The sequence below is a fragment of the Myotis nattereri genome (genome assembly GCF_964212035.1).
Source record: "Myotis nattereri genome assembly, chromosome: 2".
Taxonomy (NCBI): domain Eukaryota; kingdom Metazoa; phylum Chordata; class Mammalia; order Chiroptera; family Vespertilionidae; genus Myotis; species Myotis nattereri.
In genome coordinates this window covers 204,072,713-204,089,770 of record NC_138076.1, presented here as the reverse complement: position 1 = coordinate 204,089,770, position 17,058 = coordinate 204,072,713, and the positions used below count along the sequence as shown (strand labels likewise).

Here is a 17,058-nt window from a genome sequence, read left to right as displayed (position 1 = left end):
ATAGAGCCCAGCATGTGCCCGGACTGCGAATCGAACCGTGACCTCCTGGTTAATAGGTCGATGCTCAGCCACTGAGCCACACCGGCTGGGCAGTAATAAACTCCTTGAGGACAGTGTCTGTCTAGTCATCTATCACTACACCTAGGATACTTCTTGGCACATAGAAAATGCTCACAGGTGTTTGTTGACTGACTGACTGACTGAATATGATCTGGTGTCTGTAAGGGTCGCAGGATCAGCAGAAGGATCTCTAGAACAAATACAAAAAAGACTGTACAGTGTTCTAGCCCTGAGCTCCCCAAAGTTGGTTTAGAAGACAAACAGACACTAGCTATGTTGAAATAATGTTTAATGTTTAAAATTTAACAGTGCACACAATACATGTCTTAGCAGAAGAATGAAAATGTATGATGGTGTTTAATAAAATTGACATTACAAAACAAGACCATGGTAAGAAAACCTTAAAAGCAGAAGTAAACATTTAGGTAAAAAACCAAATAAACAACATGCTAAGAGATATGATACAAAAATCCTAATAAATGTAGTTGCCTAAATCCAGACTTGAGACATTGAGATTTACTTTGCCACTTAAAAAAAAAAAAAAGCAAAAAAAAGCAGAATGCCCTTCATTTAAAATACATTTTTAAAAAATGTTTGCACATTGTTTTCCTGCTGGCAATCGCAGTATAATCAAGTATATAAGAACACCAGCTGGATTCCAACCCGATAATTAAAAAGTGCACCTGGTCTTTCTGATAAGTATACAGTTCACCTCAGCAATAACAACAAAAATCACACAATACATTCCGTTGCAATATTAGACCTCCGCTGCTGCCCATGCCCCAAAGTGAACACAGTTGAAACGACTTCAATTTAAGAGAAAATGAAAACGAAATCTTCAGCACCGTATGGTTTCTAAGCATAGAAAAGCGCGGGCAGAATGGAAGTACAGGAAGAGGGCATGGTAAGACCAGTGACGTGCTCTTCGGCAGGTTTCCACTTATAAACCCCTGCCGGAATGGACAGCCTGGCTGATTTCTGTATTGGTCATTGTGAGAGAAAAAACTGACTTTGAAAATTTCCTCAGATTTTGGCAGATCCCTCCAAAATGTGAAGATTGGAGATAATTTATTCACACAATCATTTCCTAGAACTTTGTCAAATAAAGGAGCAGCACCATCCTGGTGAGGAAGAAAAAACTTTCAACGTCATACCCACTCTTCCCCAGCAAGCTACTGAGTCCTTAGGGAAAAAAAAAAATCAAAAACGTATTTTAGCAAATAAAGCACTTTTCTCGACTGAGTCCGCCCAAACTGAAATGTTACCCTGAACACTTCAAAAAAGTATGCAATTCCAGGACAAGCAGCTTTCTCTAATGACAACCAGTGCCGACTTGGCCAAACTGTTTCATGCTCAAGTATGTCAAATGATAACGATGCTTAGAAGAGCACCTAGGTCATAGCAGGGTATGTATCTAATCAGCACACAAGGCATTTGCTAGGGAGCCATGTGGTTAAAACATCCAAAGTTCAACTACTTCTCCTTCATGAGAATGGGAATCTCCTGGCATCGCTTTTTATTGTTAAACTTCCCTTCTTCTTACAGGTAAACCAAATCAAACCATTCCTGCCTTATGTAAAAATATTAAAATCTTATACAAATCTTACCAATGGCCTGAGAAATGCAAAGACATTCACTAAGAGATTTGTGCAAAAATCGTTTCTCTCAGAGGGCAGGATAAATTGCAAGAACAAACCAACCTCCAGAATAAAATCTTAGAAGGGATTGGCTTCTAATTTCACTAAGTGAACAATGGCGGTTTTATCTAAAATTTGCATATAGCTTTAAAATATATTTAATAAATTTAAATTCTACACAAATACTGACAGTTGGTATTATAAAATGTGAACTGGCACATTTGAGGAATTTTAGGACTTACTATGTAAGTTTCTATTACACATTAATAAAATTTTAGGACTTACTATGTAAGTTTCTATTACACATTAATAAAATTTCCTTGTACGTCTTTTTTGATTTATTTTTTTTCATTGTACATTTCAAATACAATTATGCTTACATCATGTATTCAGAACATCAATCCCCTTTCAACCCTTTAAGTTGTACCAATATTAAAAATCATTAGGTTTGATAGCGACAAGTGAGGCAATACAACTCCTTAAGGGTTGAATGAATAAACCAGATATAAATGTTTAAGAAAACACAAGTATTATGTGGGTAATATAATTAATTACAAATTGCTTTCTGATCATGAGAAACTTCTCTTTTGAACTTGAAAATGATGCACGAGTAGAGTGTATATGGTGTGCGTGTCTCCTGCAATCCTAACGTTACTGGGTTATACAGGTTTGGGCTAACACTGCACCACCAACAGGACTGAGAATGTGCCACATCTGTAATGCCTCTGATGGAAACAGACTCCATACTGAAGTATGGATTTCCAATCTCTTGTCCAACGTCAGCTCCTCTTTAGTTAGCAGAAGATGAAGTATCTGTCTTCCCTGTGGCTTCCTCACCAAAGAGCAGCTTTCGAAGTATATTTGCATAAAATGGTCCATACACTTGTTTGTTGAGATTCACGATGTTAGCATATTGACAGCCAAGCACTTCCAGCTCCTGCTGAATGACAGCAAGACCTCCGGGCATGGGAGGCAGGCATTTTTGAGGGCTTGGAAGACCAAGTAGGCTCTTCAAGTACAGCTGGATTCGTTTATCTGGGAGAAAAGAAGATTATCTTTATCTGCCCCATTACTAAAGCACAGAATTTTTAAAACATGAGAATAGTAATTATGGTAGGTGGGTTATAACATTATTCCCAATTCTTTACCCTGCCTATATCCATGCCCTTTACAAGGTAGCTTTGCAGCTCTTCCCATTACAGGTTGGAGTCTGTTTCCCTCGGTCTTGAATTGTGGCTGACCTTATGACTTCCTTTGGCTAATACAGAGCACAGCATAAGTGCTGGTATGTTAGTTCCATGCAGAGGCCTGAAGAGGCCAGGTTCGCATCTGCTTTCTCTACCTACCATCTGAACAAGCCTGGGCCTAACGAAAGACTGCAGCTCTTCTATCTGAGGCCGTCCTAGATCAACCTGGAGCCAACTAACTCTCAAACACTTGAGAAAGCCCAGCCAACATCAGCAGGCTTTCCAAGCCACCTTTCCAAGCCACAGCTGACCATATATGCATGTGTGGGTCCAGCAAGACCAAAAGAACTACCCTGTTGACCCAAAGACTGGTGAGTAGTACTAAATATTTACTTTTTTGTTTAAGCTATGGAGTCTGAGGGTGACTTGTTGTGCGGCAATAGCTAACTGATTAAAATGCAGACCACTTCGGGGTAAGGCAGGGCATCTTTTACAAAATCCCAATATTTAATGCTTACCATTTTAGTTGTGTACACTAAAACAGACTTTGTAAACTGGCACTGCCAATTTGGTCCACATAGTGCTTTTAAAAAATAAACCACTTAAGGCCAGGGGAATTCAAATAGAAATCTAAATTTCTGGTTCCTCTTGAAAAAATCTAGAGATCTGGTTAACTTAGGGGCCCAAATTACCACATTGGCAAGGGTGACCACACATCCAGGTTTTCCCAGGACAGTTGAAGTTTACACCTATTGTCTTGGCATAATTAGAAAGAGCACTCTCAAAAGTGTCCTGGTTTCAACAAAAAAATCACATGTTCACCCAACATGTGGCCAACAATCTGAAGGCACTGAAGAAGTGCCACCCCAACTGGCACTCCAATTTGCCATCTTCTTCGCCCTTTGCACCCCACTGCTTCAACGACCCACATTTGAGACTATTTCACAAAAGCAAGCAAATGCACAAATAAATCGGGCTGTATAAATATTGGGAAAATTGCACTGGACAAACCGGACCTGCTATGGCTCATGCTGCTCCCAGAGCTTTCTTTGGCCTTGGAAACAGAAATCTCACAAAGAAGGTGAACTAAGGAGAATAAACTCCATCAAATGCAGACAACTATGGCATTAATGAAATTCGTCTCTCTGAATGCTTCTCCCAAAAGTCACACATTCTAGCCAGATCTGTCCTAGAACTCAAAGTTCCCAATATCCCATGTCCATGTCTTAGCCAGAATTGCTTCCTCTTACTAGAATGTTCTTCCATCTGACCTCTGCCCCAAGTCAAAAGCAACCTTCAATTCCAAGCCTAAAGTTATCTCATTCTGTGGCTTTCCCTAACACCTGTCAGATTATCACACCATATTATTGTTTTCTGTTATATGTGTCTCTCTCCCTGCTTAGGTGAGCTCTCGGAGGGCGAGGGCTACTCTTTTTTATCTTTATATCCCTGGTCTGGCATGTGGCAGGCAGGTCACAAATGCTGACTGAATTGAAGTAAGAATGGAATGAAAAAGGTCTATAAAGATCAATGCCAAACTGAAGACAAGGGGAGTCAGGGAGGAATGGGGGCTGGAAAAGGCAGTCACAGGTAACTTGGGCCTTCCCCATAATTTGTCAACAAGAAGAAATTACTCATGTATGCACAACCCATACAATTGAAAATTATTTTTTTTAAGTGCAGATGGCTACAAGCATGCAAATAATCTACACAGTAGGTAAGCTACAAATAATATGTACCTGGTTTGGGTATGCGTTTTTTAAACATTAGCTTGAAAGAAAGCTTTTCTAATTATCTTTTTAAAAGTCTGAGAGCACAGTAGGAGTTGTAATTGCCTTGTAAATAAACAGCACACCAACTAGGCACAGAAGCAGCAGACCACGGTGGGCTCTGTGCACAGGGGAGGAGAACATGGCTAATGCTGGTCAAGCCCGTTTATGTCCTCTAAGTGCTTCGCTTCTCCTAACTCCTCTGTGGGCAGGACGTTAAGAATCAATCGTGTACCAAAGATCCCGTTCGACTGGTCGCCTGACTCTCCAGAGCCCAGGTCTATTGTCATCACAGATATGGTCCAAACAGTTTCCCATAAGATTGCTTAAAGGATAAAGCTCTTTCAAAACTGTTATTTATGCTGAGAAGTGGTTCTGTCTCCTCTGTGCACGAGTCAGTTTTTAGGTCAAGACTAAAATGATAGAAGCATTTGTCCAGTTAGGAGCAGCCAAACCGAGTCCCTGCCAAAGGCGTGCTCTTGGCTTCTAGAGTCACAAGAGAGCCGCTCAAGTGAGTCATTCAAGTTGCTAGGCAACAATACTTTGAATGAGGTTTAAAAAAATGCTTAAATTTTTAAAAGAACAGGAAAGTTGGACTGGGAGAGAGGGGTGGAAAAAAGTTGCTTTACCAGCTTCCCCCTCTCTTAGGCATTGCAAGTACCTCCCTTATTTAAGCAAGGGCGCAGAGGACACTTGGATGCTCCGGCCACCCTGCCAACAAGCAGCAGGGCTTCGGCTCCAACCAGAGCAGTGAAGAACATGAGCTCCAGAGTCAGACAGGCTCAGTAAGACTCCCTACCCTGCAACCAGCTAGTTATGTGACCTTGGGGGAGAGTCGCTTAACCACTAAGTCTCCGCTGCCTTCGCCCTCTCCACAAATATTTACTAAGTGTCATCTATGCGCCCAGCATGGTACAAGGATACAGCAGTGCACAGACATGCACCCCGTCCTGAGGCCTGCACACCTGTGGCAGAGAGTGCAGTGTCTGCCCCTCTTCCTCTGAGGAACACCATCTCCCAGGGATCAGCTCTTCACCTAGAGATAATGGGCTGTGCGGACAGACTTGTCACCAGTGAAGGTTATGCAGCAGAGGGCTCAGCCACAGGCCGCTGTGGTCATGCTGAGCCTGTTACTGTGATCAGCCGCCCCTCCAGCAGCCTGCAGTGCTGCACACCAGACTGCTCTTTTCTGGGGGAGGGCTGAGGCCTCGAGCTTTTAGTGGCCTGTGTGGCCTAGATCCCGAGCATTCCGAGCATTCCGTGTCTCCAGGGATAAGGATGAGAGAAACTATTTGAGAGCCTCAAATAAATAGTAAGTATTTGTATTCTTAGGGAAGTCAATGTTGTATTTCAAAAACTTGCAGGTTAGTCCCAGAATGTTACTGTGTTCTATTCTACAATCCCTTCTTCCTTCTCGTCTTTCTCACTCTCCATAGGAGACACTTGCTTTGTGCCCCACATCACCTGCTCCCTCTTCTTTTGACCACAGCACCCGATTTTGTTTGGGGGGAAGCCATCTGTCCCCTATTCTCAGACCAGGTGTTACAGCTGAAGTGACTCACCCTGGCTCCATGGGGAACACATGTCTTGGACCATAAGTTCCTTCCCCTCTGGCCACCAAGACTGATTCAAGAATGGGACATGACCCACAGTCCAGCCACCTGGAGTCAATGAGCTACCAGGGAAGCCAACTCCTTGTTTTAAACAGGGGAAGAGCCCTGGCTGGTGTTGCTCAGTAGTTAGAGTGTCAGCCCATGCACCAAAGGGTGGCGGGTTCGATTCCCAGTCAAGGCAACAATACTTTGAATGAGGTTTTAAAAAATGCTTAAATTTTTAAAAGAACAGGAAAGTTGGACTGGGGAGAGAGGGGTGGAAAAAAGAGGGTTGCAAGTTCCATACCAGGCCCCAGTTGGGGTGTGTGTGGAAGGCAACCAATTGATGTGTCTCTCTCCCATCGATGTTTCTCTCTCTCTCCATGTCTTCCCTCCCTCCCCAACCTCCATCTTCCACTTTCTCTAAAAAGCAATGGCAAAAATATCCTCGGGTGAGGATTAACAAAAATAAATAAATAACATTTAAAAAAGACGGCAAGATGTAGGGTTGAGCTGAAGCTGTCTCACTGTGTGGGAAGAGACGACCTGGGAGGCAGCCAGCCCAGAGGAAGGCAGTGCCGAGGGCTGAAAGTGGGGAAACTAGTGCTGGGGGCACAGTTTGAGCTCTGGTTAAGCTGTACCTGCAGCCAGCCCTACTTCTCATCATTTCAGTTACATGAGAAAATACATTCTCCTTTTGCTTAAGCTAGTTTAGATTCTCAGTCACGAGCAACAGAAATGTCCTAATGATACATCCCCCATTTTCCCAACTTACCAACACAGCTTGACACCCAGATATTCACGTTCTTAGCAAGCAAGTACAACAAAAGCCCACCCATTATGCCCCCCCAGTTCCATAGCGTTCTCATTCTTTGTCTCCTTATGTCTGACCAGGAAAGGGGTTTTGGTTGGCCGAGGCTAGCTCACGCACAACTGATGTCTACTTTCTGTGAACATACTGTCAGTTGGATTGGACTGTCACATGGATCTAGACTATAGATTTTAACATTACTTGGCAGCATTTTGTTATTTTCCTCATAAAAATCTACTGTCTGGATAGTAAGATAGAAGGCCCTGAAACATCTCTCACTCCACTACATATACATACAGAAGAAGCAGCAAGTCCCAAACCTTTTAAAATATTAATACTAGCTTCATATTTTCAATATTTATTCTCCAAAAGAAGCAGGTAGATTGTTTAAAAACTAAATGTTGACTGACAGTTAACATTAGTCCAAACCAGCAAGTTAAAGCAAAGTGGAATTGAAGAAGAAAATGATAAAAATATGAGGACCCACCAATCAAAGACCGGATAGGATTGTCTTCCTTTTCAATGCTTGAAAATTGACCTACAAGATTAGCTTGAACCTCCGCATTTAAAGTGGGTAAGCCTCTCTCCACCAGGGTCTTGTTAACCTCAGCACATGTCTGAACGCCAACAGAATTCAGGACTTCCTTCAAGTTAAAGGTCCTACAAAACAGAAAACAAAATCCCATCAGAGACAGTTTTTGTCCCCCAGTTTATTGTTGTTGTTTTTTAAAAATATACCAATATAGCCCTAACCCGTTTGGCTCAGTGGAAAGAGCGTCGGCCTGTGGACTGAAGGGTCCCAGGTTCGATTCCGGTCAAGGGCATGTACCTTGGTTGTGGGCACATCCCCAGTAGGGGGTATGCAGGAGGCAGCTGATCAATGTTTCTCTCTCATCATTGTTTCTAACTCTCTATTCCTCTCCCTTCCTCCCTGTAAAAAATCAATAAAATATATTCTTTAAAATAAAATCAAATAAAAATAAAATATACCAAGATGCCCCGCTGGTGTTGCTCAGTGGTTGAGTATCAACCTATGAACCAGAAGGCCACGGTTAGATTCTCCATCAGGGCACATGCCCGGGTTACAGGCAAGATCCCTCGTGTGGGGCATGCAGGAGGCAGCTGATCAATAATTCTCTCTCATTATTGCTGTTTCTATCTCTACCTCGTTCTTCCTCGCTGAAGTCAATAAAAATAAAATATACCAACTAATTTCAAACATTTACCCATTTTTTTCTTATATAAAACAACAGTTACATCTATTAGAATGAACTAAAAAAATAGTAACTCTTCCCAATCACCAACCCTTTGTAATTAAAGTTTTTACATGCTTAAAACCACTTAATTCTATGCATAGTGTTTACATAGGAAAGCACAGGAAGAAAAATGAGGTCCTTGAAAATAAGTCTGCAATCCCATTTTCATGCAGAGCTATTAGAAAAGGAAAGAAAATACCAATTCTTAAAATAAACCTTTGGTCTGAGTGGATTTCATTCATAGATTTTTTTTTTTTAGATTGGAAAATGAGGTAAAATCAATTCCTTTATCTATGCCTGAGCTGTAAACCTATAACACCAATCAAAACAAGAAATGAAGAGATTTAGTGGTCAATTCCATAAAAGGCAAATTACCTAAAACTCTTGACTTATCATGACCCAAGATAAGAAGCTCCTTCTCATTTGCTACTTTCAAGCAACTGATCAATAATGCAAATATACAGAGTTCAGAAAAATTGTACAAAGTAATTAGCAGTTGGTTATTTAATAGGTAAGGAAAAAGGTAATTAGAAAGTGCATTTGTTGGGTCTATGAATAATGACTGAAAACTGCATCTCACTATCCAGAAAGGGTCTTTAAAATAATCCTGTTCAAAATAGGAATTAAAGGATGAGAGACCCAATGATAGGAGGCAATGTATGTCGTTATAGTATAAGATGTGGTGTCACACAGACCTGGTTCAAATCCTGACTCTAATGCTAAACTTGCTATCTACACTAATAAAAGAGAAAAATGGTAATTGGCGTACGGCGATACCTTTTTCATTGGCTAATCAGGGCTATATGCAAATTAACTGCCAACTAAGATTGGCAGTTAACTGCCAACTAAGATTGGCAGTTAACTGCCAACAAGATGGCGGCTAATTTGCATATGTAGGCACAATGCAGGGAGGTGAAAGGGAAAGCAGGAAGAAGCCCCCTGCCACTGACAGTGATCGGAAACCCAGGGGGGGGCTAAGAGCTGGGGGGCAGGGCAAAGGCAGCCCTGGGGCCCCAGGGCCGCCTTTGCCCTGCCCCCCAGCCATGATCGGAGAATCAGGCGCCTTTGCCGCCCTGGCCAGTGATAGCAGGAAGTAGGGGTGGAGCCAGCGATGGGAGCTGGGCACGGTCGAAGCTGGCAGTCCCAGGAGCTAGGGGTCCCTTGCCTGGGCCTAAAGCGAAGCCCACGATCGCGGCGCCCCCCGCTGCCACTGCAGGTCCCCGCTGCCCGGGCCGGACGCCTAGGCCAGAGGCGTTAGGCCTGGGCAGGGGTGGAGCCTGCAACCGCGGGGAGCTGGGGGTCCCCTGCCCAGGCCTGACACCTCTGCCGGAGGCCTCAGGCCTGGTCAAGGGGCCGATCCGGTGATTGGTGATCGGAGGGTGATGAGGGTCAACTCCTCTGGCCGAGGCATCAGGCCTGGGTGGGGGGCGGAGCCGGGGATTGGGGGGATATGATGGTCCCCTTGCCCAGGCCTGAAGCCTGGGTCAGAGGCGTCAGGCTTGGGCGGGGGGTGGAGCAAGCGATCAGAGGGAGATGGGGGTCCCCTGCCCAGGCATGATTCCTGGGCCAGAGGCCTCAGGCCTGGGCGAGGGCCAGAGCCAGTGATCGGGGGGAGATGGGGGTCCCCTGTCCAAGCCTGACACCTCTGGTGGAGGCGTCAGGCCTGGGCAAGGGGCCGATCAGGCGATCGGAGGGTGATGGGGGTCAACGCCTGAGGGCTCCCAGTATGTGAGAGGGGGCAGGCTGGGCTGAGGGACACTCTCCCCACCCCCACCACACACACACCCAGTGCACGAATTTCGTGCACCGGGCCCCTAGTGAAATTATATTAGCTCTTGGAAGATTGTCAGACACATAGTAAATGCTCAATAATAATAATAATAATAATAAAAGACTGTTTATCATTATTGCCATCATCAACAACACTAAGAGCCTAGCCAGTGTGGTTGAGTGTTGACCCATGAACCAGGAGGTCACAGTTCAAATGCCAGTCAGGGTGCATGTCCAGGGTGCAGGCTTGATCCCCAGTAGGGGGTGTGCAGGAGGCAGCCTATCGATGATTCATCATTGCTGTTTCTATCTCTTTTTCCTTCTCCCTTCCACACCCCAAAGTTAAATTATTTATGGCAAAATTTTTACCTTCTGACTTTTACCTAACTCCCTCCTGCTTTTAATCATGAGTTCTTAGGCTAAAGGAAAAAAAATTTCAGCATAAGCCATGACTTCCTATTCACAATGAAGAAGGCAAAATTCTTGCTAGTTTTCAAAATGCATCATCTAACTAAATATAAATGACGTCTGGGTCTACTGACTATTGAAATCATTTGTTTTTTTTAGTATTGTGGATGTAAATACCCATTCATAAGGAGGATAACTGAGAATTGACTTCAATCATTTCCTAATACAGGTGGGGGGGAATTAAACAAAAGAATAAAACAAACAGATATCAGAACTATAAAGAGAATGATTTAACAACTAAATAGTTATTAAGAGTTAACTTTTAACAAGCACTTGCTATATGCCAGTCACCTGTAGAAATATTTCACATGAATTATCTTGAGTTCTCACAATTCTAAGACAGGCACAAATATTATCCCCTTTTTGAAAAAAGGGAAATAAGGCTCAGGGTGATTCAGGAACTTGTTCAAGGGTACGTACATAAGTCAATCGCAGAACTAGGCCTTAAAAATCTAGATTCAGATAAAAAAACACCTGTCCTCTTAGTAGTTTTATATTAACATATAAGCAGCATTGGGGGTTCAGTAAAGGTTTAAAATTTTTCTGGACAATAATGAGTACCCAGTGTGGGGACAGGCTGAGGTAAGAACAACGGCAAAAACAGAGGTTTCTTTTCATTATAGGTCTTGGTTCCTGCGTATGAAATAAATGAGCCTGTCAGGGTAGCATAAAAACCAGTGGAAAGGAAGTATTGGGGGAACACTCTGTAAGGTATATGATTTTCTAACCACTACGTTATACACCTGAAAGTAATACAAAATGATATTGAATGTAAACTGTAATTGAAAAATAAAAAACATAGACTTAAAAAAAACCACCCACAATGTATTTTTAACCTTAATAATAATTTTAATATTTAAGATTTGGTTTGTTCAGAATTTATTCTCATAGAGAATGACTATGCCAATAACTCTAGTATCTTTTATAATATTTTATATTAAAAATATTCAAAATAATTTAAAAAAGAAATCAGTAGATAGGGCAGGGCCTTGAGACAGTTGGACCAGGGCTCAGGCCTTGCTTTGCTCTTTTCTTGCTGTGCAGCCCAACGCAAAACCTTGGGCTTCTGTTCAAAATGAGAACGTTGGATTTTTTAACCACTCAGGCTCCTTTTGGCTCTTAATATTCTAGGATTTTACCAGGTAATTTATGTGCTCTCTGAGTAATGCGCAGGAATATGGGAACAGGTGCATCTCGCTCCCTTCAATGAGAGGGAGAGTCCGTGTCCCTGAAAACACCTCATAGGGAAGCCACCAGCAGGAGGCGCTTAACCCATATAGGACCCATGGAAAGGTGGCCACCGACTAAGATCGGCAGTTTTCTGACTTGGACCAGATTCCCAGCAGGATGACCTAACTAACTGCAAAATCTCAATGGGATTCTAGTATTCAGTGAAGGTTGATACTGGGAAATGAATTTCACAAAACCTTCAGTGAACCTGTGTAACATCTCCAAAGGACAGAGAGGTCACTACTTCTCAAGGCTTCGTAGCTTGCGGGATCAGTAAAGTTGGTAAACATTTCATTATAGAAAAATGATAGGTGTCAGAACTACTTAATCTGGAAAGCCTCTTTGACAGGGCATCCTGAAGACTGAGCTAGGTGGATTTCTGGCTTTTGTTTGGTTTTTTTCCACAGCTCCATCAAAGAAGGGCTTTTGCACACACCCATCCTCAGTGGAAATACTACACTCACCCTGGCATTTGTCATGGAAAAGACCTCTCCCTTCCTATGAAAGGACACTTAAGCCTTCAGAGATATTAAAAGAAATTCTAGCCCGGCAGGCGTGGCTCCGTGGTTGAGCACTGACCTATGAACCAGGAGGTCACAGTTTGATTCCTGGTCAGGGCATATGCCTGGGTTGCAGGCTCGATCCCTAGTAGGGGGTGTGCGGGAGGCAGCCAATCAGTGATTCTCCCTCATCATTGATGTTTCTATCTCTCCCTCTCCCTCTCTCTTCCTCTCTGAAATCAATAAAAATATATTTTTTTAAAAATTCTAGAAAAATGTATGAGATAAGCTTCTCTAAAACACAGTTCTGAATGTCACATCCAAATGTCCAAGGTTACTCACATTCTCTGAAATGCATGCAGAGCCTAACACAGGGGGAACAGAGAAAAACACGTGGAACTTACTCTTTATTCATGCCTTCGAGCAGAACAGCCGAGACCCTCTTTAACCGGTCTGCCAGCTCAGGGAGGCCTTCTGTGATAGCACCCAACATATTGTTGGTAATGAGGGACAGGCAGGCAATAATTTTCAATTGATTCAGCTTTTCTGTCAGTTCCTGAAGACGTGCTTCATCTGTGATCAGTGTCTAGCATATTTATTTAAAATGGAAAAATAGAAAGGGAAGCTCAATACCACGAAAATGTAAAATAAGCAGTATCACATCCACGCTCCCATTTTTATCTGATTTCAGCGAAGTCATTACACCACCTGGCAACACAGACAGACTAGCTGATTCATAGTTAGAACTTAAGAATGAAAATAATGGAAAACTTGAGGGAAGAAAAAAAATCACTCACCTCTGGAAATTCTTTTTTCTGATAATCCCACTGCAACAGTTTCAAATAACTGTTATTTAGCACCAGTGTAGGGCTCAGGTGTGGCTTGGAGCTGGTTCCGGCCGCAGGAGTTAAACCGGTCTCAGAAACAGAAAGTAATTCTTCATTTACAGATTCTTTTATCCACTTGGTAGTTTTATCAAGAGCACCTACAAGTGAAAAGGCCACACATTTGTCCTACAGCTGATGGATCGCTGCATTCGTGCATTCTTCAGACAGATGCTGTGTTAGGTGCTGGGCCCTCAAGGAGCTTACAGTCCAGACGGGGAGACAGACCTGCACACCAACAATTACTGCAGAATATAAAGACTAGAAGGCACAGTGGGAGTGGAGGGAGCAGAGGATGTCCAGAGCAGAGACTAAGAGAAAGAGCTGTGACACTGAAGACACACAGCAGACAGAGGAAAGGGCTGTCACCCCTGGCCGGGAGAACAGCCCATACAAAACCCGAAAAAGTGAGAGAATATGGCACCTTCTGGATGTTACAAGCAAATCTGTTATGGCTGGTTCATAAAGAACTAAGGGAAAGAGAGTGGTAGCGCATGGCACTGGATGAGGAGACATACCAGCTCACACACGACCTTGAGTTTTGTGCAGAGAAGGTGTTTAAAAGAAAAGCATTGATTATTAAACATGTTGGGGTCCTGGACACCTCTGAGTGTCTGAGTAGAGCTGTCTTTCCCAAAATGCACATGCATGCTGGCATGCACACTTTATTTTACTTCCACCCAGTACTAAGGTTCCCCACTGGAAACAAGTTGCTCTTTATATTCTCTCTCTCTCTAATTAATCTCTACTGTTGAAAGTATTATAGATGTCCCCTTTGTTTGTGGTTGTTGTTTTTTCCATTGACCCCTTCCACCCTGTTCCAGCCCCTCCCAGGCCTTCACCACTCTATTGTCTGTGTCCATGGGTTATACATATATGCAAATAAGTTCCCCTGTTAATCACTCTCCTCCCACCCCACCTCCCTTCCCTCTGAAATTCATCAGTCTGTTCCATGCTTCTATGTCTCTGGTCCTATTTTATTCATCAGTTTATTCTGTTCATTAGATTCCACATATGAGTGAGATCATGTGATACTTAATCTTTCTCTAACTGGCTTAGTTCGCTTAGCATAATACTCTCCAGGTCCATCCATGCTGTTGCAAATAGTATTTCTTTCTTTTCTATAGCTGTGTGGTATTCCATTGTGTAGATGTACCACAGCTTTTTTATCCACTCACCGGCTGATGGGCATTCGGGCTGCTTCCAAATCTTAGCTATTGTAAATTGCACTGCTATGAACATAGGGGTGCATATATTCTTTCTGATTGACGTTTCTGATTTCTTAGGATATATTCCTAGAAGTGGGATCACTGGGCCAAATGGGAGATCCATTTTTTATTTTTTGAGGAAATTCCATACTGTTTTCCACAGTAGCTGCACCAGTCTGTATTCCCACCAGCAGTGTATGAGGGTTTCCTTTTCTTCACATCCTCGTTTCTTATAAAACTATGTATTTGGTAGAATTTATCAGGTGGCAATTGCTAAAAAAATGTAGACTGAACACAAGTGCAGATTTTTAAAAAAGCCAGAGAACAAACTAAAGAATAGTCACCCTGAAATTCTTCCTCAGACCCAGCACTTAAATAGGGGTAATTTATCAGCAGCTCTGTTTGCCACACTAAGGGAACATCACCCCCAGCATTTCACAATTTTGTTTCTCCTCAGTTGGCAAATGTTGTTCTTGTTTTTTCTAGTTCTGCTTATAATGATGCAAAGTACTTGCAGTCTTTTATTTAAAAGAATATCCAACAGAGAGTGTGTGCAGAAATCATCATGGATATAATTACAATGTGGCCATAATAAACATTTATACTGCAAGCGTAATCATTTACAGCTGACACATTTAAAAGGCCATTTAGTTCAAACAAAAGCTAGAGTGTAGCATAGTGGTTCTCAATCCTTGCTGATTTTAGAATCATCTGGGGAGCTTTAAAAAGGAAAAAAAAAAATCTCTGGGCACAGCTCCTAGAGATTCTGATTTAATCAATCTGAGATGGGGCACAGCCATCTCTGTTCAAACACCCCGAGTGATCCTATTATGTAGCCAGCATTGAGTACAACTAGTAAAGCAGAAAGAACATGAGTTTAGAGTGAAACATCGGGTTTTTTAAGGGATCGGCTGAGACTGCACTTCATAACCTGGTACACTGACTGCCTATGTGGCTCTAAAAGCAAGGTCAACTCCACGAGGCACCTGTACCCTAGGTCTTTCACGTGGACAGTAATAAAAGCCTCTCTATCCACTCATTTATTCAATGGCAACTGAGCACCTCTACAGGCCGGGTATCGCACTGGTGCTGGAGAATCAGAGATGAGTAAATACAGTCTCTGCACTCAAGAAGCGCCTATTCTACTCGGAGATAGAAACACAAGAGCAGACAATGACTTTATAGGTGTGTTGTCCTAAGAATTTACCAGGAGCAGTGGGGGCCTAAGAGCACTTATCCATGATATTTGCTTTTTTATGCCTAGCAACACCTCATCTCCCTTCTTTTGGTACTTATTTTCCTTGAGAAACCATTGTCTTTTGCTCCAGGCTTTCTTTTGTGACTATCAATTCAGAGGCCCTTGACCAGCAGTTGGACTGAGCCAGATGCCCATCAGTCTTTTACCTGGACTCTGAATGGTGACTACAGCATTCAAGGATGACCTGTTTTGAAGTACACATAAACCATTCTGACTATGGAGCCCAGGAGTCTTCCTTTGTTTTTTTTTCCAACCCAGATTCCTGACACACTCCTGGTTTCTGGCCTTGCTCAGGTTAGGTATTGTTTTTATTTTTATTTTTATTGATTTCAGAGAGGAAGGGAGAGGGAGAGAGATATCTATATAATAAAAGCCTAAGCGACTGTTATGGCAGAATGACCAGAACAACTGGTCGCTATGATGCACACTGACCACCAGGGGGCAGACGCTCAATGAAGGAGCTTTCCCCTGGTGGTCAGTGCGCTCCCACAGGGGGAGCGCCACTCAGCCAGAAGCCAGGCTCATGGCTGACGAGTCCAGCTGCCACGGCAGGAGCCTCTCCCGACTCCTCCGCTGCAGCACTACTGAGCAGCAAGCAGCGAGCAGCGGCAGCAGGCACAGCGGGCCAGGATGAGAGCCAGTGACGCTTGGCCGATTCGGGCTCATCCCTGGCCGCCTGCTGTTTGGCGCACTGCTACATCCCCCGAGGGGTCCCAGACTGCCAAAGGGATGTCCAACTGCCGGCTTCGGCCCGATCCCAGTGCCATTCTCTGTAGAAGGCAGTCAGTCAGTCTGAACAACTCAGTGACTCAGGAAAGCACAGGGAACTAGAGTGAGCCTGCCTCTGCACTTGACTCACCCACGCGATGGTGCTCGCAGGACAGACCGTAGTGGCCCAACCTGTGCACGTGCAGCAGCTGCTGAAGCTCAAGCAGCAGGCCGTGCAGTAGCAGAAGGCCATCCAGCCACAAGCCGGCAGGTGGACATCCCCTGAAGGGTACCAGACTGCGAGAGGGTGCAGGCCAGGCTGAGGGACCACTCCCCCCACCCCAGTGCATGAATTTCGTGCATTGAGCCTCTAGTAGAAACATAAATGATGAAAGAGAATAATTGATCAGCTGCCGGGGTCCAACCCCAGCAGGTCCAGGGGTCCCCAAAGGTGTGGACGGAGTCGGCGAAGAAGGAATGACACGGAGACAGTGTTCAGTTGATCAGCAGCCTAGCCAGGATCTCCAGCCAAGTTCTGGTCTGGATCTCCAGTGAAGTTCTGTTTAGGATCTCCAGCCAGGTTCTGTGTCCATGGTCTCTTGCTAGGTTTTCCAGCCAGGTTCTGTCCAGGTTCTCCAGCCAGGTTCAGTCACCAGGTTCTAGTCAGGTTCTCTTGCCAATTTCTGTAGTCAGGTTCAGTCCAGGATCTTTTGCCATGTT

General features: G+C 43.6%; 1 protein-coding gene across 3 annotated transcripts in view; it reads right to left on the bottom strand.

Annotated features, from left to right (window-relative positions):
* Positions 1 to 332: 332 nt before the first annotated feature.
* Positions 333 to 17,058, bottom strand: part of TCP11L2 (t-complex 11 like 2) — a 42,285-nt gene continuing 25,559 nt past the window's right edge. For all 3 annotated transcript variants that reach the window (XM_081082982.1, XM_081082983.1, XM_081082984.1), the window contains 4 exons: positions 13,078 to 13,265; positions 12,685 to 12,866; positions 7,544 to 7,716; positions 333 to 2,732 (listed from right to left, as the gene is read on the bottom strand). In XM_081082982.1, the coding sequence (XP_080939108.1) occupies positions 2,488 to 2,732; positions 7,544 to 7,716; positions 12,685 to 12,866; positions 13,078 to 13,265 (788 nt within the window). In that variant the 3' untranslated portion in view covers positions 333 to 2,487. The remainder of the gene's footprint in view (positions 2,733 to 7,543; positions 7,717 to 12,684; positions 12,867 to 13,077; positions 13,266 to 17,058) is intronic.